This window comes from Chelon labrosus, assembly GCF_963514085.1.
Source record: "Chelon labrosus genome assembly, chromosome: 16".
Lineage (NCBI taxonomy): Eukaryota > Metazoa > Chordata > Actinopteri > Mugiliformes > Mugilidae > Chelon > Chelon labrosus.
In genome coordinates this window covers 10530591-10556390 of record NC_140349.1, presented here as the reverse complement: position 1 = coordinate 10556390, position 25800 = coordinate 10530591, and the positions used below count along the sequence as shown (strand labels likewise).

The 25800-nt window shown below is 41.3% G+C and overlaps 6 protein-coding genes across 7 annotated transcripts; 4 read left to right on the top strand and 2 right to left on the bottom strand.

The window, feature by feature from the left end:
* Positions 1–268: 268 nt before the first annotated feature.
* Positions 269–2066, top strand: LOC311501178 (1-phosphatidylinositol phosphodiesterase; the record flags this gene model as incomplete). 2 transcript variants are annotated; one of them, XM_084562868.1, is made up of 3 exons in its annotated part: positions 269–306; positions 576–1146; positions 1536–2066. In XM_084562868.1, 3 exons carry the CDS (start codon positions 269–271, stop codon positions 1920–1922), a joined length of 996 nt encoding a protein of 331 aa, XP_084418994.1. In that variant the 3' UTR covers positions 1923–2066. The 2 variants fall into 2 exon arrangements, with proteins under 2 accessions (XP_084418994.1, XP_084418993.1); XM_084562867.1 differs by lacking the exon at positions 269–306 and having other exon boundaries at positions 445–1146.
* Positions 2067–2768: 702 nt separating this feature from the next.
* LOC311501070 (transmembrane protein 272-like) lies at positions 2769–4917 on the top strand. The gene is made up of 5 exons (XM_084562729.1): positions 2769–3242; positions 3337–3382; positions 3475–3525; positions 3627–3818; positions 4123–4917. The coding sequence occupies exons 2-5, from the start codon at positions 3337–3339 to the stop codon at positions 4383–4385; spliced, it is 552 nt and encodes a 183-aa protein (XP_084418855.1). The 5' UTR covers positions 2769–3242; the 3' UTR covers positions 4386–4917.
* A 694-nt stretch (positions 4918–5611) lies between these two features.
* On the top strand, positions 5612–8318 carry mrpl9 (mitochondrial ribosomal protein L9). The gene is made up of 7 exons (XM_084563238.1): positions 5612–5958; positions 6489–6648; positions 6771–6895; positions 6987–7040; positions 7180–7281; positions 7400–7483; positions 7837–8318. Exons 1-7 carry the CDS (start codon positions 5872–5874, stop codon positions 8116–8118), a joined length of 894 nt encoding a protein of 297 aa, XP_084419364.1. The 5' UTR covers positions 5612–5871; the 3' UTR covers positions 8119–8318.
* A 106-nt stretch (positions 8319–8424) lies between these two features.
* prcc (proline rich mitotic checkpoint control factor) lies at positions 8425–12647 on the bottom strand. The gene is made up of 7 exons (XM_084563237.1): positions 11801–12647; positions 11657–11704; positions 10992–11537; positions 10727–10819; positions 10408–10554; positions 9935–10000; positions 8425–9182 (listed from the first exon to the last, which is right to left on the bottom strand). The coding sequence occupies exons 1-7, from the start codon at positions 12110–12112 to the stop codon at positions 9096–9098; spliced, it is 1299 nt and encodes a 432-aa protein (XP_084419363.1). The 5' UTR covers positions 12113–12647; the 3' UTR covers positions 8425–9095.
* Positions 12648–13200: 553 nt separating this feature from the next.
* LOC311500980 (uncharacterized protein) lies at positions 13201–15369 on the bottom strand (the record flags this gene model as incomplete). Its single annotated transcript, XM_084562619.1, has 3 exons — positions 14389–15369; positions 14088–14300; positions 13201–13986 (listed from the first exon to the last, which is right to left on the bottom strand). Exons 1-3 carry the CDS (start codon positions 14521–14523, stop codon positions 13201–13203), a joined length of 1134 nt encoding a protein of 377 aa, XP_084418745.1. The 5' UTR covers positions 14524–15369.
* Positions 15370–19341: 3972 nt separating this feature from the next.
* On the top strand, positions 19342–25272 carry LOC311501658 (hepatoma-derived growth factor-like). The gene is made up of 6 exons (XM_084563616.1): positions 19342–19800; positions 21695–21771; positions 21879–22017; positions 22281–22439; positions 22531–22719; positions 23165–25272. Exons 1-6 carry the CDS (start codon positions 19714–19716, stop codon positions 23183–23185), a joined length of 672 nt encoding a protein of 223 aa, XP_084419742.1. The 5' UTR covers positions 19342–19713; the 3' UTR covers positions 23186–25272.
* Positions 25273–25800: the final 528 nt, after the last annotated feature.

Genomic DNA, 25800 nt, shown 5'->3' with positions numbered 1-25800 from the left:
GCAATAGTGCATGTGTTAGTGCCATGACAACAGTAGGAAAGAGAGACCTTATTCTGTATTTATAGCTTAATGAGGAAAGGGCAGAATTTGTTTCAGCACGTATGTCTTTTACTGGAACTTTAAGTGTCCTATCTATTCCGAGGGGAAAAAAGCTTAGCAGAGAAATGGAGTGAAATGAAATAAAAATCAATAAGTCAGGATGAATATTTGATAACTCATCTATTTTTTCAGGACTGGAAAATCAGATATCAGACAAAGGCCAGTGAAAATGAACACATTTTTAATTCAGCTGATGCTCCTGCTGGGGTAAGTATGTTGAAAACATGCCACATATTCATACCACATAGTCAAAGTCTTAATTTGAACAAACCTTCAAATAAACATTTATTTATTTAATTTAATCACTGTTAAACATCTTTGTATTCTCAAGGAGCTTTAATGTACCTGTTCCTGAATGATAAGACTCCCGGCTTGTCTGAAAATGGAAAAGCTAAAACTGCCATGTGTGAAGAGTGACATATATCCTAGATGAACAGTATTCTCAGTATATACAGTAAATCTCTATTGTGTTACAGAGTCACTGGTTTGAGTTTCGGTGCAATTCAGAGACCGGACTATGACGACACTCCCAACCCGGAGTTCCTCAACCCGTCCTGGATGGCCACTATCCCCGATGATCAGCCGCTGTCTGAGGTCACCATGCCAGGGACCCACAACACCATGGCCGTGTATGGTGGCGTGTATGCCGAGTGCCAGACCTGGAGCCTGGCCTCCCAACTCCGTGCCGGTATTCGTTTCCTAGATATCCGTGTGCGCCACGTGGATGGGAACCTCACCATCCACCACGGGGTGTCCTACCAGCGAGCGCACTTTGGTCATGTCCTGGAGGGTGTTGCTGATTTTTTGCACGAGTATCCAAGTGAGACAGTGCTGATGCGCCTAAAGGAGGAGTTCAGTGAGACGAATGACATCTACGGTGCTGTGGTAAACTACATCCACCGCTACGCTCACTGGGACCTGCTGTGGCACAGCCGACTTGTGCCGACCATGGGAGAGGCCAGAGGGAAACTCATCATCCTGCAAAACTTCAATGGGCCAGACCTGGGGATGCGGTACAGTTCTCTGGACATAGCTGACCACTGGAAGGTATGAATCCATTCCATGTCAAATAAACATATTATCTGTTTATTTACATGTGTACTAGTCTTGCAATGAGGAAGCATCTTATTAAATAAAATAGTCAAATGATCTTTTTGCATTGTTCTCTGTATAAATCATATTCATTTAAACCAACATTTTTCAGAACATGTGTACAAAAGAACTAGTTTCTTGCTCACTTCCAGTGGATTGAGAAGTCCAGCTTGTAGTTGTTAAGTGTGTAATGTACAGTATTTTGAATTGTATATCTGTATCAATCTTAAAGCGAAGAATAGGGAATCATCTTCACCTGTTGTCTTCTAAGATAAGCTCTACAACCAATGTTTTAAACATTTTCCCAATTGACCTAAAGTATTTTTGTTGTCCGTTCCCTGTAGGTCCCCACACTTCAGTATGTGGAGGAGAAATGGCAGAGCGTCTATGACCACCTAGAGGCTGCACCAGTGGGAAACAAGGCGCAGATTTTTCTCACCTACAGCAGTGGAGCTGGTGTGTTTGCCTACCCCAGAGCCGTTGCACAGCGCGTCAATCCACAGCTGTACGACTACCTGTGGGGCAAAACAAACCTGAACCAGCGCTTTGGAATCATATGCATGGACTTCCCCGCTGCTCCTATGATTCAAATGATCATTGACTTCCAACTAAAAGAGACCATAAAAAAGAAAAGACAGGCATTAAACCCAATACCTAGCAAGGCAGGTCTGAAACATACAACTGGTTCACTGACAGAGAAGATCATCAAACTTTTGACTGCTGATGTCTGAGCTATAAAATTACTAAATTTAGATTTAAATTATAACACAATACATTTAACTTCAAGATAATCCAGAAATGGAAAATTTTGTGCATTAATAAAGTATTGTGGAAACTGCTAGAGTGTCTTAGCGTTTATGTTTTAGCATAATCAGTCATGTCATGTGGTATGATCAAACTGAAAAGAGCCGAATGAAGACAAAAAATGTTCCTTTACTCATGTGGAAATTAACATAAACTGATATTAAGGTTTGCAGAGTCATTGTCGGCTACTTAAAATCTTTATCAGGCATTACATTTAATCCAGGACTGATAGGCAGTTGTGTTTAATTGTCACAGGACGGCAGTGCTTCTGCAGAGACACACGGCATCGGGTTGTGTTGGCTCAGGCTGGTTGGTGTGTACAGCTGTGGACTTGTCTGGTAACAAGTAATAAACCTTTGCGTCACAAACCCACAGCAACTGTCACGCTGCTATTTCACGGTAATTTGCAGAAGTTGAGCTCCATTCTTACTGAAAGATTAATTCACCCTTTTGTCTTTGCACAGTTTTCTCCTTAAATTTATATTCATTGTGTAACCCAACATCTTTTAAAATGCACTCAAGTGGTTCGTTTTTTGGGCCTTGCAAAAATAAATGGTCAGTTCTCCTCACCTCAGTTATTCCTTAGCAGAGAGGGTTGCAGCTGAAGGTTATATTAGTAGCTACCTAACCCCAAAATACCCACAATAAACTGCAATAAACAGGCTCAGGTTTTTTAGGAGGAAGAGTGATAAAGTCAATATCCGTGGTGTGCCATGAGTCCCACAATGTTACAGGAGGACCCTTTTAAAAATCAGCTGGTTTGACAATACTTTGTCTTAGCACTCATAAAGAATGTAAACTCTTATCAGGCCACCATCAGCTGCAGACTGCAAAAGGGATCAGTGATGTTCTCGTTGTTACAAGACAGCACTGTCTAATCTAAATAAAACACACATTCAATAAGTGTGTATTTATTGCGATACTGACTAGTTGGTGCCAACAGAGCACCAACTAGTGTGTATTGATTTCAGAAAAGGAAACCATGTGACCGTAGTCTGTGGACTGAAGCATAAGTTGCATGCAGATTAGTTGTATCAGATAACGGTCTAACTAATGTTATCATTATTTCCTTAGTTAGGCACAGAGAGGGTTGCGAAATGGTTTTAACGGTATGTCATAACATCCTGCCAAAAACACCAAAGGACGTTAACAAAGCCGTCAGTTTGTCAAGAAGCAACTAATGCACAGTACTGTGGTTATTTCGTGAACACTGGAAGGAGAAAAAGGCTCCATTCGCATATACACAGGTACAGTAGAGCAGCTCCTCTTCTTGTTGATGCCTGTGTATAACTGTGACTCTCAGTGTCTTGATAGAAAACCTCTTCACATATGTCTCCACAGATGGAGGAGTCCAGGCCGCAAAGTGCCGTTATGACTGCAACAGCTGGTTAGACAAGATTCAAGTTTCCTGCCTTTCTTTTGCATTATTTGATCTATTTAATTGTTAAATCTTTGTATTATTCTTTTTTTTTTTTGTAGTTGTGGTGAACATTATTTGGTGGATGGTAATGATAGCGGCCATCGGATTGGGTGGGTTTTCCCGTGCACGTGATTGTTTTAAATATTCAAATATGACACGCAGTATGTTTTGATATGACTGTATCTCATACGGCTGTCCTCTTGCGTCCCAGGGGCCACACATCTGCATCAATGTCCTGTGCAGTATTTCATCCCCATCTACCTGATAGTGATGGGAGCATCCAGCATCAGCTCCCTGTTTGTCACCTACATCAGGAGTGGCTTGAGGGAGGGCTTTAGCTTTGTCCTGATCTCCGGCATTATGTCCTTAATGCACATCTTCACTCTCTCCTGGTTTGTAGCAGGTGAGAGAATCAGGAAGTGTATTTACTCAGATACTTACACAGTAATAATCTAGTACTTTTATTTTTTAAAAATTGGACTGTTTAAGTGCATCTTGTTTTCAATATAGTTGTATATACTCGCAATAATTAAACTTTAAGTGAAATCATTTTAGTAATACTACTTGTAGTAGTGGTTCATAGTAGTACTACTGTTTTTACTTGAGGATTTGAATACTTCCTCATTGCTTGAGTCAGGGTTGATTTTTCATTATCTGGTGTTTTTTGCGACACAAACGCAACACTTCTGTGTCTCGTCTGTCTGTAGGCACTTGCTGGATTTATGGTGTCTATCCTCCAAACTACACCCCTGGGGCAGATCGATACTGCCACAAGACAACCTACCAGTTTGCCTTTGTTATCACTACGATTGTGTGGGTCGCCTTGGCTCTTGTGTTTGTGTGCGGCTTTTGCTTAGCTCTGCTGACCTGCTGTGGGACTATAACCGCTAGACGCCACTTGATACCAAGCCGCACTTCTTTCTACGGTACAATAAGGAATGTCCAAGAACCACCTGGTGGTGATGTGTGATTCAAATCATAATCTGTCCACCTCTGCAGATGTTTAAGGAATTCATCTTTAAACTTTCTCATGGTATTGATACAGATTCAGCTCCTGTTGCTGAGGATTATTGTTCTTATTTGTTTCAAGGCATACACTTGGTTGTCAGCAAAAGTATTCAAACAGCAAATTTACACAGTGATAAACGATGATAAACCACCGTAGCACTTAAGATTAAGAGCTTGGGCAGCACATGACAAGTCTTTCGTGCAGCAGCACTGACAGGTCACATGCTTCCTGTTGACACCCCCAAAAAAAGCTGTCAACACTTTGAGCCAAACGAAAATGACACGTTAGACAGTCTAGTATATGATGCAGCTAACACTGGGTCAGTACAGAGATAGATAACAAGTCGTTATTGGTATTGTGTTTTTCTATTCAACTCTGCTATGTTGGCAATACACAGGTTGTTCTGCAGCTGAACAATGTCGTAACATGAATAATATTGCTTAAAAGTTGTTTTTCTTGTTTGTTTGTTTTTTTGCATGAATTAATTAAATAAATAAAAGAAACTGTCTATAATCTATGTTAACTTCCTGTATGGGATGCACTGATGGCTTCAATACAAAATGCAGGATTTGATTTTGTGTATGTAATGCTCTAATGTGGCTGCGTTTACCACAGAAACAGTTTTCATCATAAATCACATCATAAATTCACTTGGCAATAGCTTTAAAAAAAAACTTACACTTCCTTCTCTAGTACAAATGCGTAGATCTTGAAACTTGTGTAACTGTGATTGCACACAACAGTGATGCCAGACACACTCTGGAGTACACTTTGACATCATTGCAGGAAAGTGGAAGTTTTACTCACTGAAGGTCAATTAAAGTGTGAAAGTGTCTGTTGGGGTATGGGTGTGGATGTGTGAGTGTGTGGGTGGGTGGGTGTGCAGTACCGACAAACAGGGATTCTTAAAATATGATCATAATCACAAATGAACAAATATGAATGAACTGCCTTTGCAATGTAAATATAAATAAACAAGAAAACAATAATAAAAAAAAAATGAAAGTTCAGTTATTTCTCGTTATCTTTGTTTTTCCTTCCGTTGCAGTCGAGACGGACGGTTGATATTTACTGATTTTAAAAAGCTCCTGACAATATAATCACTTAAAATTACTTTTTCAATGGTTAAAAAAATAATAATAATAAAATGTATGAAAAGGGTGTACGATAATACTGATTAAGTTTAGTACATAACCGAGCTAGGGCAGAGTTTTAATTCAGGACTTTTTCCGAGACTGCTATGCAGCCGTTGGGGTCCTTTTACGTCACACAGCATGCGACGCAAGTTATCTTTAAGCTAGCATACGTGCTGCAGTCAGTGTTTCCACGACTGTAGAGAATTGACCAGTGACTGAAGGCTAAATTAATGGTGGCTTTGCCGAGGCAGATATAGTTTTGGACCTCTTAGTGATTCGTGGGACTAAAATCAGTTCGGCCGTAGTGTTTCATGAACATGTGGAGCTCCGGCCGCCGTGTCCTTCGGGATCTGGTCAGCCTGCCTCCTGTCAGGAGCTTCTCTCTGACTCCTGCTCAGGTCAGTGTCCCTGCTCTTGTCAACAAAAATAAACTCGTCATTTAGGGTTTTAATCGCATTGACTCATAGCTTACAGTCACTTTATAATACAGTGCACTCTTCTATTAGACACACCTAGCTAAAGCTAATGGAGTCTTATATAGAAGTCCCGGAACAAACACATCTTTCACTGAGTTTGTAATGTTTTTGAAAGTATTACTACTACTATCACTACTATTAAAGTCGTAGTTTACTTTTGAACTTTGCTGTGCTTTACTGTATCATTGCAGACTATAGCTTTTTAAATGCCTGTTGAAGAGAAACTGTGCTACCCTATTATTAAACTTGTAAATGAAATTAGTGACATAATGATGTTCACGTTCATACCTATTTGTTTTGAGTCCCCTTTTTTAAGATTCATGCAAAAACTCAGTAAATGTAAAAGCATTGCACAAGTAACATTTCACTTTTATAACTGTATGTGTTTCTGCTTGACACGACAGCAGACTTTATAAATATCCTGTCTGTCTGGCTGCTTGATGTTTCCACAGCACACAGTTGTGGTGGAGCGATGGTGGCAAGTGCCCCTGTCCAAAGAGGGCAGTCCGCCGAGGCTTTACCCTCGAAGACACAGAATCTATAAGTTGGTGGAGGACACCAGCCATAACCCCACGCCGAAGATGGAGCTCATCCTGACTCAGACTGTACCGAGTGAGTATCTCCAGTGCTATCAATGATTTCAGAGTTTCAAGCCTAATACATATATATTGACACACACACATATTATTGTCTTTGGACTAGTAAGACGTTAAGAACTCTTTTGGTTGTGACAGGGCTCGGTGGACGAGGAGACACTGTGATGGTGAAAAAATCTCTTGGCCGAAACAAGCTGCTGCCCGAAGGCCTGGCGGTGTATCCGTCACCAGAGAACAAAAAGATATTTGCTGAGGAGTTGAGAGTGAGCACAATATCTCAATTTGTACATTTATTTCCCACATATCAGATAATATTGTGCAGCTTTCCATCATTGTCACTTCTTATTCACACAGCTTTTGCGTGAGGGGAAGCCGGAGGAGAGAATCCAAACTCGCACGGGACTGCTGGTGAGTTTCTATCAGCATTCAGGTTATTTCTATCCACTGAGGTCTTTCAATAATTGTGCTTGAGTTGTTAAGTGGTGAAAGCGACAATGGACTAATAAATGTCAATAGATGTTTAACAAGTGTGCTGGTGTTCCTGCAGACAGTGGAGCTTCTTCGACGCTCCCAGTTGAAGATTCAGCAAATGCCCACTGAAGATTTCCAGGTTACAAAAGAAGTTGTCTGTAGACAGTTTGCCAAGAAGGTATGACTGGGTTTGTTTCGGATTTTACCCTCAATTTCCTTTCGTTTTCTCATATATATATATTTACATGAAATGTGCTAATGTAAATCATTTTATTTTTAATAAACCCTTTCTTTAGCTGCGGATTGTTGTGCCGCCACATGCACTGAAACTTCCATTTGAGCCCATTAAGGAGTTGGGAGACTACTGGTGTGAAGTTACGGTAAGAGGTTGTCTGCATCACATGCATGACTTTATGATCAGACATTTGCAGCATGTGTTGCTTCATGCCGTGTCGCAGTAGTAGTAGTAGTAGTAGTTAAGAGAAAGCAATTCCAAACAGTTTGCAGACTTGTTATAAATACTTTTTTGGACAGTTATCTTGAAGGTTTTGTTCGTGTTGTTACAACAATGTCAAAAAAATAAATATCTCTTTGTGTCACTTTCATTTGAACGGTGTTTCTCATGTTGTCATTCAAAACAGCTTCATTTACTGAGGTGCATGAGTAGTTTAAGACCAAACACAGTTTGTTGTTGTACCAATAACCAGACTGCTTATCGTTCGTCTTATCCCAGGTCAATGGATTGGACACGGTTCGCGTCCCCATGTTGCTGGTGCCGTACGAAGACATGTCTGCAAGCTATAAGCGGCAGAAGAAGCTGCAGGAGGCCGCAGCTGCTGCTGCTGAGGAGGAGGACGCCGCCGCCGCTTTAAAGGCCGTTTCTGATGCGGCAGTGGAGGCTCAGGCCGATAAAGACTCCGTGAGTCAAGCTTCAACCTCAGCTGCTGAGGAAACGAATACAAATACAGAGCAAGACACATCAACGGCACCGAGTGAAAGCCCGAAAAAGGATTAAAGGACTCCAAATGAACATGCCTATAGAAGTACGGTGGATATTGTTTACCTGTAATACACATACTGTACATGCATAGCAAAAGTTGTCTGTGTGATTATTTAAAAAAAATTAAAATCTTAACAAGTACATACAACCCCTGTCCTGTCACTCTAATCAGTGCAATATAAATAAATACAAGTAATTTTGTAAATGAGTAAAAAGCATTTAGTTTATAAAAAAAAAAAAAAAAAAAGGGTGTTATTAGTGAAAGGAATTTAAATGTGTAATTCATTCAATTGCAACTGAACCAAAAACTGCATTTAAAGGTAAGAAGCAAAGGGAAAATACTGATTTATTCATAAATTTTAACTGCACAACACAAATGAGGTAAACAAGAGTAGGGTAAGTAATTTGGAATGCCAGTGCCAGTATAAAAACTTTGTCCATGTTTAAACGAGACCTGCTGAAGCCTAATATTTGAAAGAGCCTAACCTCTGCGACGTGTGTATTCTAACATCATTTATTCCAAAACTCCATAACGACCTCAGCTCACTTCTCCACAAGCAACATTTTTCCCGGAGAACCAAACCTCAGTGTAGATTTGCATGTTTCCACGCAAAGTACACACCACGAACAGAAGGCAAACGCATTCAAAGGAAGAACATTTATAATTGCCGTTTCAGGGTCACATAACATCTTTTCTGCCAAAATATTCACATTGTTGTGTACGTTCTGCGCCTATATTTACTGTGAAAGGAGAGCGTAGCGTCCGTGACTGGATTTTAGATCTGGGACTGAACACCTTATCAAACAATAGAATATTAACGTTTCAACACAAATACAGGATGGAGGGCAGGAGGAAAAATCTGTATCAAGGTTTGTATATTTTTTTCCTAAACACAATTTATCCCTTTATTTAGGTAAATCTGGAAAGCTCTACTCTAACTTGTGATGCAGGGTTTATGTGTTAAACCACCAGAGTCCACAGTTAAGGAGGATTAGAAACCGTATTTGGCCTGGGTCTGCCGGCGGGTTAGCTTGTTATCTGCCCAACTGTTCTTCAGCTCCAGCTCACGTTCCTTTGCCTGGAAGGGAACAAATATATTCTTGGTCATTTGAACCATAAGCAATCCAGTGTGTTCACAATGATTTTGCATTCTGTAATGAGTATGAAGAGTCTCCCTGTGGGGTCAGATTACCAGAGACGTACAGGAACTGATTCAGAGGAGCTAAACGAACGCCTGGACGTGCAGCTTGAATATCCTCAGCGTTGACTATGAATAACACTCACTGACCAACTTAAGAGAAACCTCTTGGCTATTTTTATCCTGTCCAAATGCATTGTGCCAAAGAGGTTTTCTCGCAGCTTGCTGTATAAATCTCAAGCACACAGTAGTCAATGCAAGTCTTGAGATTAGCTCAGCACAAATGTGGCATGGAGAGGGATGTGTGCAGACATGTCGCACCGAGGGTGCAGACTCCTCAAAAGCCTGACTTCCGTTCTCTTGTTTCACTTTTAAAGCCAGCTAAAAAAATTATTCGCACATTTCGAGTTATTCTTGGACTGCAAACTGCTTTCCACTGAGCTAAACTATATCAGTATATTTAACTGAACTCTGAAATCCTACTTCAAGATTTTAGAGACTTGTGGGGGAAATAGCCTCTGTACATCCAGATAAAAGAAGAAGTCCTCTGACTAGTCTCCTTTTCTTACTTGAAACTATGTTGGATGAACATGGACTCTGAGCAACTGTGCTGACACACTAACACGTGAGCAAGGACAGATTTTCATTATGCAAAATGCTAAAAGCGCCATTTGGACGCCAGCCGCACTCACCTGGTGAATGAGATATGTTATCTGATGCTTGCGTCGCTGTTGTCCTGTAGGGCCGTCTCCTTTTTTCTGCATGAAGGTGAAGGAAAATTACATTAAATCACATTAAGCATGCCTGATTATGATTATTGGATAGGCTGCATGATTTGTATAATCATTCTTGGCTTGGATCTAATTATTTCTATCTGCAGTTTATGACTGGTTAAAAGTAGTTTCCTTTAGAAAACCGTCCCATTAGAGAACATGAAACATTTTCAGACTTCACCACATCATACATATTATGGCTGGAGGGCTTTAGGTGTTCCCTGTTTGAATGTAATGCCACAGTCCCTTAAGAATACATACACAATTTCCCCCTTCTCAAATTACTCACTTGACAAAACCCTCAGGCTAAAAAACAATTCAGAGAGAACTCTTACACTCAACCTGGCTGCTCTCACCAGTGCAAAACTGTAACAGGACGCTAGTTAGGTCACCTTGCTATAAGACTGCCGTTGCTGCTTTTCCTCTGACATGTTCTTGGTCATCCACTGCTGGTTGCCACTCAGCTGGTCGTCCCCTTTGATCTCCAGAAACTTCACCTCCTCTTTGCCTCGGTTTCTTTTCCCCTGTAGCCGCATGAACTGGAGGACAGAGAGAAAATATTAAAAACAAACTCATTATTTGAATAAGGAGCTATTGTTTAGCCTGTATGGGGGGGAGGGGAACAGGCAAACATGAAGACAGAGCAAAAACAAGCATGACATAACCTTCTCCAAAAGTGTAATTTGCTATGGAAAGCAGCACGGTTCTCACCGCTTCATCATCAAACATGGCTGACTGGCCGGGCTCTTCAGCTTCTTCCACTCCAGGGTTGGGTTCTTGGTAGTATGGCTCATTATAGTATCCCTGTCCAAGAGGAAAAAAGGTTTGAGTATATCACTCCTACATTCTGAATGCCATTACAATAAACTAAAACAGCAGACTGCATTTTAATATAACACTCAAGTAAATTTAAACACAGTCGGTGCAATCTCAAGCTGGTGGCTGACATGTATTTATAATATAAAGTCATTATTACCGGAGGGAAACCCTCGGGACCTGCCATGGGTTGTTGATACGGATATTGACCTCCCCATGCACCTGCGACCTCATGGTTCCCCCCAAAGTCGAGAGGGGCGTCTGACTGTCCCGGCTCATCAGGAGCTGAGAAAGGAAGGGCCTCTGCCGGGGCCAATTGTGGAGGGGCTAACTGTGCGGGGGCTAATTGCGTGGGAGCTAATTGTGCGGGGGCTAGCGGCTCAGGGTCCAAGCTTGGGATGACTGCGGGGAGAGGTTGGGGGCTCTCTTCTAGGGAGAAGTAGTTCTGTGGGGATATGTCCTCCTCGTTATCCTGGTCGTCTGCGGCGATCTGTCTGGCCAGCTGCATGGCTGCCGACTTTGCCGCAGCTTTGATAGCGGAGGGAGACGCGCTAGAACCGATCAGACCCTGAGCTGGAGTTCCAGGTTTGGGTCCTTTAGGTTCTTGCCGTTTGGTGAGTGTGTGAGGAATCAGAATTCTGTCCATCTCCTTCACCGTCAAGTTTTTGGGTTGTGGGAGAAGGGAGGACAGGCCTGAACCTGCACTCTGATGGAGAACAGGTTGAGAGATAGATTGTCAGCAGAGTATAATACCATTGGATCTCCACATTTAAACTGGCACATGAAAGCTGAGGTCACATTTTACTCAGCGAGAGGCTTCCTTACCGGACGTTGTAGTTTCTTCTTTGATGGTTCATCGTCGTCTGAGTCTGACTATTGACAAGAAATTCACAGAATATGAATTTATAATCTCGTGCGGCAGTAGCTACCAAATGTGTGATCAAAGGCCTGAACAGACACAGTACTCACGTCCTGTCTCTGGATCTGTGGTACAGTGATCTTGACAGGGTCTGTTCGTTTCCTCGGTTTAGGCAGACTAGAGAATAAGCCTCCCTTAGACGGCTGGGGATCTGGATCACTACTTGTCACGCTGTCCAGTGCTTTAGAGTTTGCTTGTGTTGCCTTGCTCGGTCCACCGCTCCCTGCTGCAGATCCTGTTTTTTTAGGAGCAGGCAGGACTGAGAAGAGCCCTCCTGCGTTTGTTTTTCTCCCCTGTGCTGCAGAGGTCGAGGTTTCCTCTGAGTCACTATCATCACTGCTGCCATAGGCGACTAAAGACATGGTTGCTGGTGTTATTAAATATTAGCAATCTGCAGAAACTCGTGAACATGGATAACCGTTTCTCCTTGACTTGATCTCAAGAAGCCGTGCTCACACTGGCTATTCGGCGAACTGACTTCAATTAAAGGTACGGTAACAACAACTACAGTGAAAACAATCCCAAGTGGAGTTCCGCTGTTATTGAAAACAGGACAGATTAAAAAAGAGGGCTCTCAGTGAGCTGATTCATTTAAAAAACTGCCCAACTTCACAGAGCTAGCTAATATAAGCTAGACCACCGCAGCTAACGATGTTAGCTAACCGACAGTTATTCCCCCACACAAGTCAAATTTCTGTCAATATTATTACTGTACATGAATCGGCATCGGTCGATGCAGCCGCTACGTTATTTTACCACACAATACGGCACTCTGATGTGTTGTTACGCCAACAAACTGAGCTCGTTAGTCCTTTGACTCCATCAAAACATTCGCCTCCATCGTTCGATTGAAAAAAAAAAACGACAACTGCGCAGCTTTCTGCGCAGTCTTCTTCTTCTTCTTCTTCTGTTAGTTATCCGGCGGTAAACGACTTTAGCGTATTCACGCCCCCAATGGCCAGAGTTTGAATAAACATCAATTTACAGTGGAAAATGTTATTATGTGTATTTTTTAGATTAGATTATATTAGATTATATTTACTTTACTGTCATTGGGCTGAGTACAAGTGCAAAGCCTATGTTAGCATCTAACCAGAAGTGCAGGAATTGTATTATTTACAGAAACTGCAGGTATTTACAGAGGTGACAGTACTGAGGCTTCATTGGTGCTATGTCCCACAGCGTATACACAGTTAAAGAAGTATGTACAGGTATGCTATGTACAGAATGTGCAGTGTTGACAGAACTGAAGATAACAAGGTAAATCAATACTACTTTACAAAATCTGGTACAGGCATGCAAACTGGTCAGGGGTCAAAAAGGTGAGAAGAGTGCGCGAAGAGGGAAATGGCCACGAACCCCCCCCCCCCCCCCCCCCCCCGCTTGGTAAACCAGAGATTTACAAAGACAACAGACTACAAATTCACTAATTTTTACCAAAAAAAAACTTTTATTGTGGCAAAAACAATTGAAATAGGAATGTCTGTCTCTTCTTTTTGGCTTGGGCCAAAGTGTGAAGGGCCTGTTTGCGTTGTACAGCTGCATGTTTCAGCCTGGCCCTCCTCTCCCCCTCAGCTGCCTGTTTCTTGCTCTCTTGAGCACTGCCAGGTGATTTAGTCTGCAGCTGCCTCTTCTCCAGCAGACTCTGCTGCCTCTGATGCTTGTCTCTAGTTCCTGCTGAGAGGATGTTTCTGCACAATGTGCGATCCACCTCACCATGTTGTACATCCTCTCGCCGGAACAGCTCAATGGCTGTTTTTCCTCGGGCCTGAAGGGCATATTTCACTGTCTGAATGGAGTTGAATGTGCCAATTTTCATGTTTCCACTTCTTCCGTCAATAATCTCATTCATGAGACTGAACGAGGATTCAACTCTGGGGCCGTGAAAAACAGAGAGACCACATTTCACCAGGGTGATTAAGGCAGGATACTTGTCTCTCCTCTCAAACACATGCCCCCACCACTCCACCACACAATCTCCAATGTTGAATTTGGGGAAGGACATATCCACATTGTATCTGATAATCTCTTGGTGGATGTCACTGGTAGGTAGCAAGTGACTCAACAGTCCGCTCAACTTCTTGAGTTGTATGACTGCCTGCGAGTGGCCTCTCAGAGCTGGATCCAAAGCAGACAGAGCCATCAGGGTTGGGCTGACCAAGGGAAGCTTCTTCTGCAAATATGTTGCAGTGGTTGTGTAAGCTGTTCTTAGTTTCTCCAAGAATGGCTTTAGCAGCTGAAATAAAGTACACCACAAAATTGGAAAAAATAATACATGCTCTTTCAAAATATGAGGGAAGAGGTTAAGTAATAAATCATGTGTTGCAAAGTACTTACAACATGTTTTGGATTTTTGGATCTGAATGTGTCTGCATCTTGTCCAATGTACATGTCCCTGGCAGGCAAAATCATATGCTCCTGTAGCTCCAGCTCTGCAAGTGCCCTGGGTGACAGTGCAGTGAAGTGCTCTCCCTTCATGAAACAGCCCAGGAAAGACAGGAAGAGCTCAAGTTGTCTGTCATGCAACTTGTGAACCAATGTCTGGCTACCCTGTGTATAAATAAAAATGTGAGAAAAGATATATGCTGTTGAATACAAGTACAACAAACAGTTACAAAGTCTTATAATAAACACCCACCTGAAAAACCATGACATATTCCTTAAAAATGGCCAGTATGCCCATGTATGCACTGAGCTGTAGCCGTGTTTCTTTTTCCTGAAGCCAGATCTTCTGACAGACCCTCCTCTTCCGGTCTTTGCCTTGCTGTGTCATGCCTGTAAAAACAAAAACAGAAATATAAGAGTTAATAAAGTCAATACTTGCTAATCATTGATGACTGTGATGCACATGACTGAAATATACATATGACCAGTGATCATCATCACCTTTTCTGCTGAGGTCTTCATGTAGGAACCTGATTCTGGCTTTTGCTGCCTGACTCACACTGTACTCTGTGTAAAGGACTTCCAGGGGCTCTTTGTAGAGTTCCTGGTCCTCTGTGCTTAGGTACCCAAAATATAGCACCTTATATGCTGGTAGCATTGCGTATGTTGCCATGCTGGCATCATAAGCGGAGAGCCATCGATGGTTCACAAACCCCCTCTGCGGACTGGATGCTGGAATGCTCAGAATGGCACATACCTCCTTGAAATACATCACCTGACCAATAGAGAGTTTAAGAGTTTAATCTATCACTATCCTTAAATGCCCTATCCTTTTTAACACCCATCTCTAAGACATCAGTTCAGGTCCTATCCACCAGGTGCAGGTCCTATCCATGCCTAGTTCCTGCCAACTTAACTGAAACAGTGGTGACCAGTTTTGATTGCTCTTAACAACATAGGGGCAAAATTAAACAAAAAGGATGCCATTTTCAGATAATTTGTGCTTTTAAGGTAATGTAGTTGGCTAGACACAATACAGACTTATCATACATGTCAGTTATCTAAAATTAAGAATGAAAACATCAAACAACATTCAAATTAAATTAATTTCTTCTTACCTGATCTGGGCACCACTGATGGTCCGTCTGCAGGTCATTGAATAGCTGCTCAAGGTAACGTTCAAATGGCTCAGCAAACTTCTTGGCTGCATTGTGCATGTGGTGGCAAGAGTCTCCATACATGTCAAGCAGGCCTGGACAGTGTTGATGAATTCTGGTCTCAAGGCCGGTCTTGCTACCCCTCATGACAGCACAGGAATCCAGTAAAATGCTCACCATGTGTTTCCATGGTATTTTGTTTTTGTCAAAAAATTCGCAAATCACTCGCTCTAAACTTGCAGCGGTGGCTTTTATGACCTCCAGGGATCCCAGATGTTCAACAACCACCTTCCTGAAGTCATCGTGGTAGAAGGACACAAGCATCGACAGCACCTTCAAATAAAAGAAATGTGATGGAAAAATAGTTATTGTGCAGCCATAATGCAATATAATGTAAAAATAAGATTCAGCCTATGAGGTGGAATGGAATAGAGACAATATCATACTAGACACACTAACCTTTTTGTTGTTATTTGACGTACTTTCGTCTATATTTAAAGAGAAGGGGAATCTCCTCATGTTGGAGAAGGTCCTCTCCGAAAAGGTCTGCCCGAGGCCATTGACCATTTTGTAAGATGCTGCCGTTCTTGAAAGCTTTACACCCTGCAGGGCCACTCTGTCCAGAGCAAGAGTTTGAGCTAGTTCTACAATTACTGGAGCAACAGAAAATGGGAGGGAATTCTCTGCGAGCACACCCAGAACCATGGCCTAGAACAGAGATTTTAAAATTAATTTAAAAAACACAGTGCTGATGCTGCTTTTCAATAACTAGTGCAGTGCCCGTCGGAAGTATGTATTCCTATAGTGGGAGCCTACAGGTGCTGTGTATGAGGATTAGTGGAAATATTAGAGCGGAGAAAACCTATTTTACCGATATATTTTACATTTCTTATCCAAACAACGTCAAACTTAGCAATGCACATCTTCGTGCCAGTAGCGAGACACCTGCCCAGTTTCAAATCAATCGGGCCAACGGTTCGCGAGATATGCGTGCCACAGACACACACACACACACACACACACACACACACACACACAGACGCTTCTTGATTTATAGATAGATGGCGGACTACATGCTAGTTTTCCTGCTGGAGAAGATATTGAGCCTATTAGGGTTACCAGGGCAAAATATAATTTCTCCTTGAGTTTGGTTTCTTCTAAAGCCGATTTGTAAACAGTGCTCAAGATTTGTGCGCATGCTCCGCCTCTTCCTCTCCGTTTTTGGTGAATTTCTGAAAGTGGCTGTTTTTGATGCCATGGCAACTGGAGTAGTGGAAATATTAGAGCGGAGAAAACCTATTTTACCGATATATTTTACATTTCTTATCCAAACAACGTCAAACTTAGCAGTGCACATCTTCGTGCCCGTAGCAAGACACCTGCCCAGTTTCAAGTCAATCGGGCCAACGGTTCGCGAGATATGCGTGCCACAGACAAACAGAGTGACACACAGACAGACGTTCCTTGCATTATTAGATAGATATGCATTCCCCTCCCTACCTCTGCATTGGCTACACGGTGCACAATAGGCGTTGGAATTTTTGCCTGGCACTTCTCCCTGATCTTTTCTGGAGCCTGGTTTGAGGCAGACGTTGATGATCCTGTGCTGTCCCTGGCTACACTGTGTGTTGTACTGATGTCACTGATTTTCCTCTGGTGAACATCAGTTTTACAGTGTGCAAGAAGAGCATGGCTGCCTTTGTTGCCATAATTTATCTCTTTGCAGCACAGTACACATCTAGCATGGCCCTTTTTGTCAATTTTTTTTAAAAAAGACAGATAACTGATAGTCATGCTTCTCTCCTTTCAGCTGAACTTGGATCTCCAGCTTTAACCAGGCCCATTTCCATGAGCACTTCAGGCCAGCATCCAGCTGGTTAATCCTGAGGGCATCCTGCTCTCCTAGATCCCTCATTCTAGAATAAAGCCATAAGATAAATTAGGTAGGACATTACTGGCATACATTATCATACTATTAAACAGTCCTCATTTAATATTCTCATAACATAATGGAAAGCTAATATTTACATTATCATCACAATTAACTGATGTAGCATACCATCCTTATACATAAATCGTTTTAAATAAACACACAACGTCAAAATAAAGTACAAAAAACTTGGATATTTTATTTAAAAAAATGATAATACTACGCTCATCAAGTGTTAGGACTTCGCAATATTTACTACCACAAGGTGGTGGTATAACGCCACGATCACAAATTAGTCTACGTGAGTAACTTCAGAGACGGTAGAGAAAGGTTCTTCTAAACGTCTTTGGTAACGTAATGTTACACGAACCACCGGTAATGATATGAAAATATGAAATTATAGGATATAATCTGTAAACTCTATCGTAGGTGGTTTCATTAAAAAAAGGGGGGGAAAGGCGGCTTATTAAACATGATGCCTGTTACTGTGTCAGACCCGCGGTCTACTCTATCTGGCGCACTAAATGTATTAAATGTATTAATGTACTAAATGTATTAACTACAATTCAAAACAGCTTTCTCTGGGATTAATAAAGGTTGATTTGATCGGACATCTGCTTTGTTGATTTTTCAACTCCAATCGATGCTCAATATAGGCAGACTAGCTTATAGCTAGAACTAGGATCTCACTTAGCTTCGAGTCACGGTAAAATGTCATTTTTGGTACATAGCTAATCTAGATACACTTATGGCGTGGGTGCTTGCGTTTCTCTACGAATCAGACGTCTTAGCTTGTATAATTGAACATAACTGACACATAGGCCTACACGTACAGTAAGAGGGCGATTATATGATAATAGCCTAGGCGTCGTTCCAACACATAGCCTAATAGAAAGCTTATAGAAAGAAGTTTTGTCCAGTTTTCTGCAAATAGTGTGCTATTCTGTTAGACACAATAATAAGCAAGGTGGTTCGTTTGCATCTTACCTCAGGTTTGATTTCCGGCGTCTGAACGTCTTCTTTTGCTTCTCCCTTGTCGAAGACTGAATTAATGAATTGCTGTAACGTACTGCGGTATTGATCGGTGACGTGCATAGCGCTTGCAAGTGGCGGGTAAAGTCTGTGCATGTTTAATAGAGAGCCGAAGTCCCGCCCTTCTACTTCTTTCGAAAAAATATGAACGGGAGTTAATGGAGAGATCATAATTATTATTATTTACTCAACGAGTAGGCTACCCCCCCCCCCCCAAAAAAAATATATTTTCTCCTCGGATTTGCACGAATCACATAAGTCACCCAATTTGGATTGAAAACGGCGAATTTCGCCGAAAGGTGAGGAGTTTGCATGCCTGCTGGTAAGACACTGAGCCTCGTGATGTGCACGTGCTGCCATCTTGATCGATAACGTTGTATGCTAAGTGATATCAATATTCTCTTGATCCACCCTTAAGTACCAGTGATTACAAATTGAGATGCGAGCAAACTAAGAGAGGGTCATTGCTCCTGGTTGCCTTCTTTGTCCTCAAAAATCCTGGTTCCAAAGCTTCATAGAAGTTTGAAATATGCGCCACACCATTAACTAAATAAGGGCCTTATGGTAGATCCATTGTCGCTGACCAGGAGCCCCAGCTGTGAGTAGGGCATGTGAGTCAAAATATTAAACCTTAATTATTTATTTTTTAGCTTAAATGTTGCATATACATAAATCTAGTTTTTATTTATAGATATTTATCTAGTTTGATGCTCATATACTTACCTCTATATATTTGTATATAACCATTTACATCAGACATATTTATCCACACACGTTATATCTCATGTCCACTCCATATGTGATATAATAATTTATTATCATGCATATATGCTCATAAACTTATATTTCTCTCTTGCATGTGAACACAGACTACATGTTTGGGTTGTATCCCTGCATTGAAAAACTGCAAAGAGCACAAAGGAGTGTGTTTTTATAGTGAACCAGCAGTTCATCTTTGTCCCGGGTCAATTTACTTTTGCATGGCTAAAAGTAAACATCTTGCTTCTTTAATGTTAGCTCTTGAAGTTGCCTCCTATTTGAGACGTTGACTTGTGACGCTTTGACCGACAGAGGCGCTATTTGTGCAGGTGCTGGGGGCGCGTCTGCAAAGAGGGAAGCGGGTTTCAATTTCAAACCCAAATAGACCGAGGGACGAGCTAGTGGATTGTGGGACAGCGATAACACTAAATAGTTCGTTTACCGCGCTTTCCCGTGGAAACTGAACGCCGTAATTTATTCTCGGTCGTGGCTCAGGTGCACTGCATTGAATCCGCCGGTAAAAAGTCGCCTGTCGCGTTTTCGCTCCAATTTTTCCGCGCCTGGTTAATTTGGATGACAAACCGACGCCTGGCTTGTTTGCAGGTGTTTACCACTACGGATACGGCGGCACCACGTTAAAACCACCACTGTGCATTAATTACTCACATATCTGACATAGCAAGCCATTTCTGCCAGAAACATGCCGAGGTCCAATAGGCAAAAGGAATATAAACCTGGAGATCTCGTGTTTGCTAAAATGAAGGGGTATCCACACTGGCCTGCGAGGGTAAGCACCCGTCCTTATATATCTTGTTCCCATCTATAGGTTTGGTGTTCTTTTCTGGCTGCATGCTCCTATCGCTTGTTTACCTGCGAGGCCTAACACTAGTTAGCTACCATGAGTTAGCCTAGCTGGGCTAGCTAACGTTGCCAAGCATCCACACACGGAGAGCAAACTGCACCATCGACTGTACACAGTTCCACATTTCTTTCAGGTGATTCATCCTGTAGGAAAAACCTCAATGCGCTAACGCTGATAACTAAATTTGAATATCGCTGCTGGCTTCTGTTTATTGCCGCTTTTCATTCGCCGCTTTCGTCTCCCAGGGGGCCTGTTAGGCTAATTGTAACTTTAAGCTTTTCGTTAGAAGGAGCAACCGAACGTTAGCCACAAATTAACGGCCATGTTCGTGCACTTGCCTAACGTCTAGCCAGCAGCTAACTGTCCGTTGGAGTCCCGCTATCAGAGCACACAGACACGAAGCCGCGCTGTGTAACTTAGCTAGTCGCCAAATAAGTTTTATTTCTTTTCTTCTTTTTTTTTTTTTAACTGTTGCATTTCAGGCTAATGGCTGCTTGTGTACCGTTGATACTTTGTAAACATGCCTGCCCACACACTTGTTGCAGAAGGTAACTGTGTATTTGCTTGTAACGTTCATTCATCAACGTCATTTTCTTCCATGGCATTAAAACTTGGTCCGTTGCTAATAAAAAACTGATACAAGCCTGAAACATAATGACTATCCAGCCTTTAAACACATGCTAGCCGGGCATTAACGTCAGTCTTTCCTAGTTATTCAGAACAACATGTGAACTATAAAGTCATATTTTCCTCTAAAACACACCATCACTCTGAGCTTTCATGGTAACCTTATGTAACTGTTTTCAAACTAAAAGCAGGATAAAAAATAATCAATACAGTTATGCACGGTACACAGCACTGCAGTTAAAAAAATGTGGAAACAAAACAACACATAATCCCCAACCACATCTGGCCTGTGCAGTTGAAAAGGAAACACTGGATTGCACTTTCAGTGTTTCTGCTTTTGATGTGGCAACCATTCACACAAATGAATGATTTAACCTCTAAACATAAAAAAAAAAAGCCAACCAACAACCTCACCTTTGGTTCATTAAATGTACATCTAAATAAGAATGTGCACTTTTACCCCAAAATAGTGAAACTAGTGTCAGTATTGATCTGTGCCTCTTCCCTCCTTTTTCTCAGTCTTATCAGTCCTGCCTCTTGTCAACAGGCCACAGGCCTTGCCCCACCTATCCCGACACAGTGGTCCTATCTGGGAATGCCAAAAGGCCCGCCTGGCAGAGGCTAACGGACGCTCTGCTTGCCTATAATAATAATAGTGGTTTCCTGTCTGCAGTGTCTTGCTGTGCTCTTTTTCTTTTTTTAAACGCACATAAATATTGTCTGATTGGCAGGGCCAAACGGTGCACTGCAAGGATGTTAACAGCGATCCCTGTTCCAATTGGCTTTGTTATTAGTTTAAATCAAGCAAATCAATACATGTCTAGTCCTATAAACCTAATTTAGCATTAAGATCCTTACTGCTGAAACCTTTCATTCATTATGCATTCAAATGCTTAAGATAATCAATCGTGTGAGTCTTTTTTTTTTCAAGGAAAGACACCAGATATGTTCTGACCAACAAGATCAAAAGCTCCTCCTCTCTCTTTGCGTCATATTTTTTGGCCTTTTGTTCTAACAAAACACCTGATTGATAATTAAGTGATTCATTGATAATGAAAGTAATTCGCCCACGGTGAACCTCACATATGTGACTCTTGTTTGGTCTCCTTGGTTTGCTTAAGGTTCGACTTTATTGTTTTATTTTCCAGAGAGCTAGCATCCCATTTTAAGACCCCGTTTTCTTAATTCACAGATTGATGAGTTACCTGAAGGGGCCGTGAAAACGCCCTCAAACAAGTATCAGGTGTTCTTCTTTGGGACGCATGAGACGTGAGTGTTTTGTGATGATCTTGACATTGTTAAACCGCGTGGAGATTAAATGATGGCAGAGACTTGACGCATTTATTTATTTATTTATTTATTTTTAACATCTCTAGGGCCTTCCTGGGTGCCAAGGATCTGTTCCCGTATGAGGAGTGCAAGGAGAAGTTCGGAAAAGCAAACAAGAGGAAAGGATTTGCTGAGGGGCTCTGGGAGATTGAGAACAACCCCACTGTCACGCATGAAGCCTATGAGGTACTTAGATTTTTAGGATGCAGTGTTTACAGTCAGTTTGTTTCTACTCTGGGTATATCTCGCTTCATTTTTAAAATAAAGAAAAAGAGATGACCTCATTATGTTGGCATAGAAATGCAAGGATTTAGACAGTATGGTAACCTGTAGTAGCACTAGGAAGGAGGAATGAGGATGTAGATGACATATGACATACAGCCCTGATGTTGCTTTCACTCTGATCTAGTCTTGGGTTCCTCGTTTTGAACTAACATGTCTGCCTTTAGTCATCAAAGAAGGACAACGCATCGGAAGGAACAGGGGATACAGGCAGTTCTGAGAAAGCAGATGCCGAGGGCAGCAGTGACGAGGACGAAGGCGCCCTTGTCATCGACGAGAAGAATGAGAGGGGAGGAACCAAACGAAAAGCAGAGGAGTCTACAGAGGTGAGGTTTCCTTCCATCTGTCAGGAACTCCAGGTTTAGAGCTTGGCAGTCACGGTCCGCTAAACGTCCAGTTGACACTTACGTTTCACAGGCATCTCCCAAGCGGCCAAAGGACACAGAGGCGGAAGGTGACTCTAAGGTGGACGGCAACAAGTCGAACACGGAGGCCAAGCTTAACGATGTGGCTGGACCCAAGGCAACTGCTCCCTCCTCACTGAGCGAGTCTAAACCAGAGGCCCAGGAAAACGCTCCAGCAGGGGGCCAGCTAACAGCAGATAAGGTGAGACGCTGCTTATTAATGTTGATTACCAGCAGGGATTGGGACTTATTATGGACTTGAAATGTAATTTTGGACTTTTTTGTTAATTTTAAGAGAATCAACTTGCAATATATGTTAAGATTTACTTCCAAGCAGCTGCTGTCTGCTAAACTACAGACATTAAGGTTCACAGTGAACATTTACTGTAGTTATATTTGCGTGCTCTGACATTTAAATGCTGAATATGGCAATAATTAAAGCTGCATATTTGCCAAAACCAACAGATACCAACAGAGAATCCTTATCCTGAAAGTTGAAAACAAAGTTCTTCCATTAAAGCAGAACAACATGAATGCAACTTGCCTCTATATTTCCATCCACGTGAAAGTTGTACACTGACACTAAACGAATAAGAGAAAATGGCTAAAATAACTCCTCTAATTGCTCTCCCCTGTTCTCCTTGCAGCCTGTGACAGACAGCGCTTAACGTCAACTCAGAAGAAAACCAACAACCTTTCGATGCTTCTCTCTGGAATTTAAGCAACTCAAAACCTGCAGGAATTCAGCTGTTTAATTAAGTAGGAGAATTTAAAAAGACAAAAACACCAGAGTGTTTGTATTGAGAGACAAACAAATCATAATTTGCCATTTTTGGGGTATCATATATCCCAGAAACAAAAAAAAGTTTGCTAATCAGATTTCAAACAATTGAACCGAGCACTTTAAGGCTCATTTATAAATGGGATTTTGGTGTGTATATATTTTTTATTTCTAAGTGCAATTACACAATTACAAAGACTGAATGCTAGGTGTCAAAACATCTTTCAGTTTAGAGGGAATAAACACTGAATATCACAGAATATATCGTAAATAAATAAATAAAAAATGCATTTAATTCACAAAAAGTACATTTATTTGACTAAATGGTCTCATTTGGTTGTTTGGAAACGTCAACATTGTACAGAAACAGAACAAATTTTCACCCACGCTCTCAGCTTTAGTTCATAAATTTACTGTTTTCCTTCACCTAGCTTCTCCGCTTCATTTCAATCATTTATTCTTTCTCTGGATACATGATGAGTTGCACTTTCGGAGTTCTTTTCCCCCCTTTCTGCCCCGTTAATCATCGTCTAGTTTTATGCAACACAGGTTTTGTTGCTTTGGTGTGTGTGTATGTGTGTGTGTGCTTTGTTGCAGGTGACCAAATTATGTGGTAAATTTCAGAAATGTTGAATATCCCCATTTGAACTACTATCAGATCTCTCTTTAACATCACTTTAGCCGATGATGTGCGTTGTTATGAGCAGAAAGACATTCCTGAATGTTGTTGCGTCTGAGCTTGATGCGTTTAAAGTCGAGCTGGAACGGAGGAAATTACTGTTGCAAGGGGGGAATGTTATTTGTTGCCACCTTCTTTTTTTTTTTTCTAGGTAATTATCTGGCAACCTCTTTCAAGACAAAAACTCAACTTGCAGTTTTAATATTATAACTTCCTATATTGCTCACAGTAGTGTTGCCATTGCTTGGTACTGTCAAAATTGCAGATTGCATTCAGTAATTGGTTGTGCCAAATATGTTCAGCTCATTCAGGTTGGAAATTTACTGCAGAAATTGTCCATGCATCTTGAAAGAATATAAGGAGCGAAACATCTGTAAAATTTTGATTTGACATTTATTTTTTTTCCCCTCTTTCTTTGTTTCCCGCCCTCTTAACTGGAATATGAGTCTGTTTTACTTCAGTGGTCTTATTATTTTGACTGTGAAACAAAGTTGTGATGTTTTAAAGATGTGTTTTATTCAAACATCTGTTTAGACAACATGTTCAAAATACGGTGTCGTTATTTTCCACTGTGGATCATTTTGGTGCGAACTCAGTTCATCATGTTGCCTGGATGTCGTCATCGCTTCAGTGTTCTTTCACGTATTTGACAACGTTAGCCTACAGCTTATCGAATTAAAACCTTACGGGAAAGCTCGGCTCTTTTAAGGTAAAAATAATTCTGAATGTTGTGTCTAAGATGGCCACCTTCCCTTCACCACACCATTAATTTCAAGATATAAAATGGTCAAAGCATCACTTCAGATCTGGATTTAATCTCAAGGTTTAGCTTTCTCTGTTACTTTCAGAAGCTGCCATTCATCTTAACCTGCTGCTTAGTTTACTATTGTAGTTGCCAGTTCATTTAATAAACATGTTGATTACATAAAAATGTGTTTGTGTCATGCTTATTTCAGGTAGATTGTCCTAAAATATTCATCTTGGTTATTATATTGGTTTTAATCAACAGGATTGTTTGCAGTTTTTCTTTTTTCCATCATATTCAGTCTTGGAGTTCCTCTTAATCCACATATATAGGCTATTAGATATAAATGTATGAAACTAACATGTATGCAGTTGTCACAAATAATTTGCTCTTGAGAGAGCCTTGAGGCCCAGTTAGGTCCCAGAGGCTGTGCATGCTGAACTAGTTCTGGAGTTATGTAACTGGTCCTGACAGCTTTGAATTTGTTATGAGGTTTGGTTGAGTATCACAGTTAAAGATACTCAACGTTTTAAATGCATTTCTCTTTTTATTACAGCCAAGAGAATATGAAACTTTTGGCTGTATTTCAGTTTTGATTCGATTTCTGGCTCACAAGATTAATGACCGTTTCTTTGTGCCTACGCGACTGCAGCTTTTACGAAATTGTAGTCTCTTGTTTTGCTGTGTTTTGGGTGCTAAAAATATCTCCCAGCCTTGTCACAGTAGAATTACAGTAAGGCTTGTAATAATTCACTTTATCTGCTACCGTGGGAGGTCTCACGCTGAATTGAAGCCTTATTTCAACGTTGAACAAGTCCAGATTTTACAGATGAACTATTGTGTTTAGCATTAATGAGTTTAGTAATTCCAGATATACTGAAATATAACTCAAGACACAGAGAAAACATAAAAATAGACATAGAATATCAGTAAAACTGCAAACGAGAGGGGGAAAAAGCAATTTTTCATCTTTCTTGTATTCTATCAGTTTATTTCAAATAAAATACCGCATTTTTTGATATGCAGACTTCCTATCAATAGTTTGTGGACTGAAGTTCGCAGCTACAGTGGTGTGAAG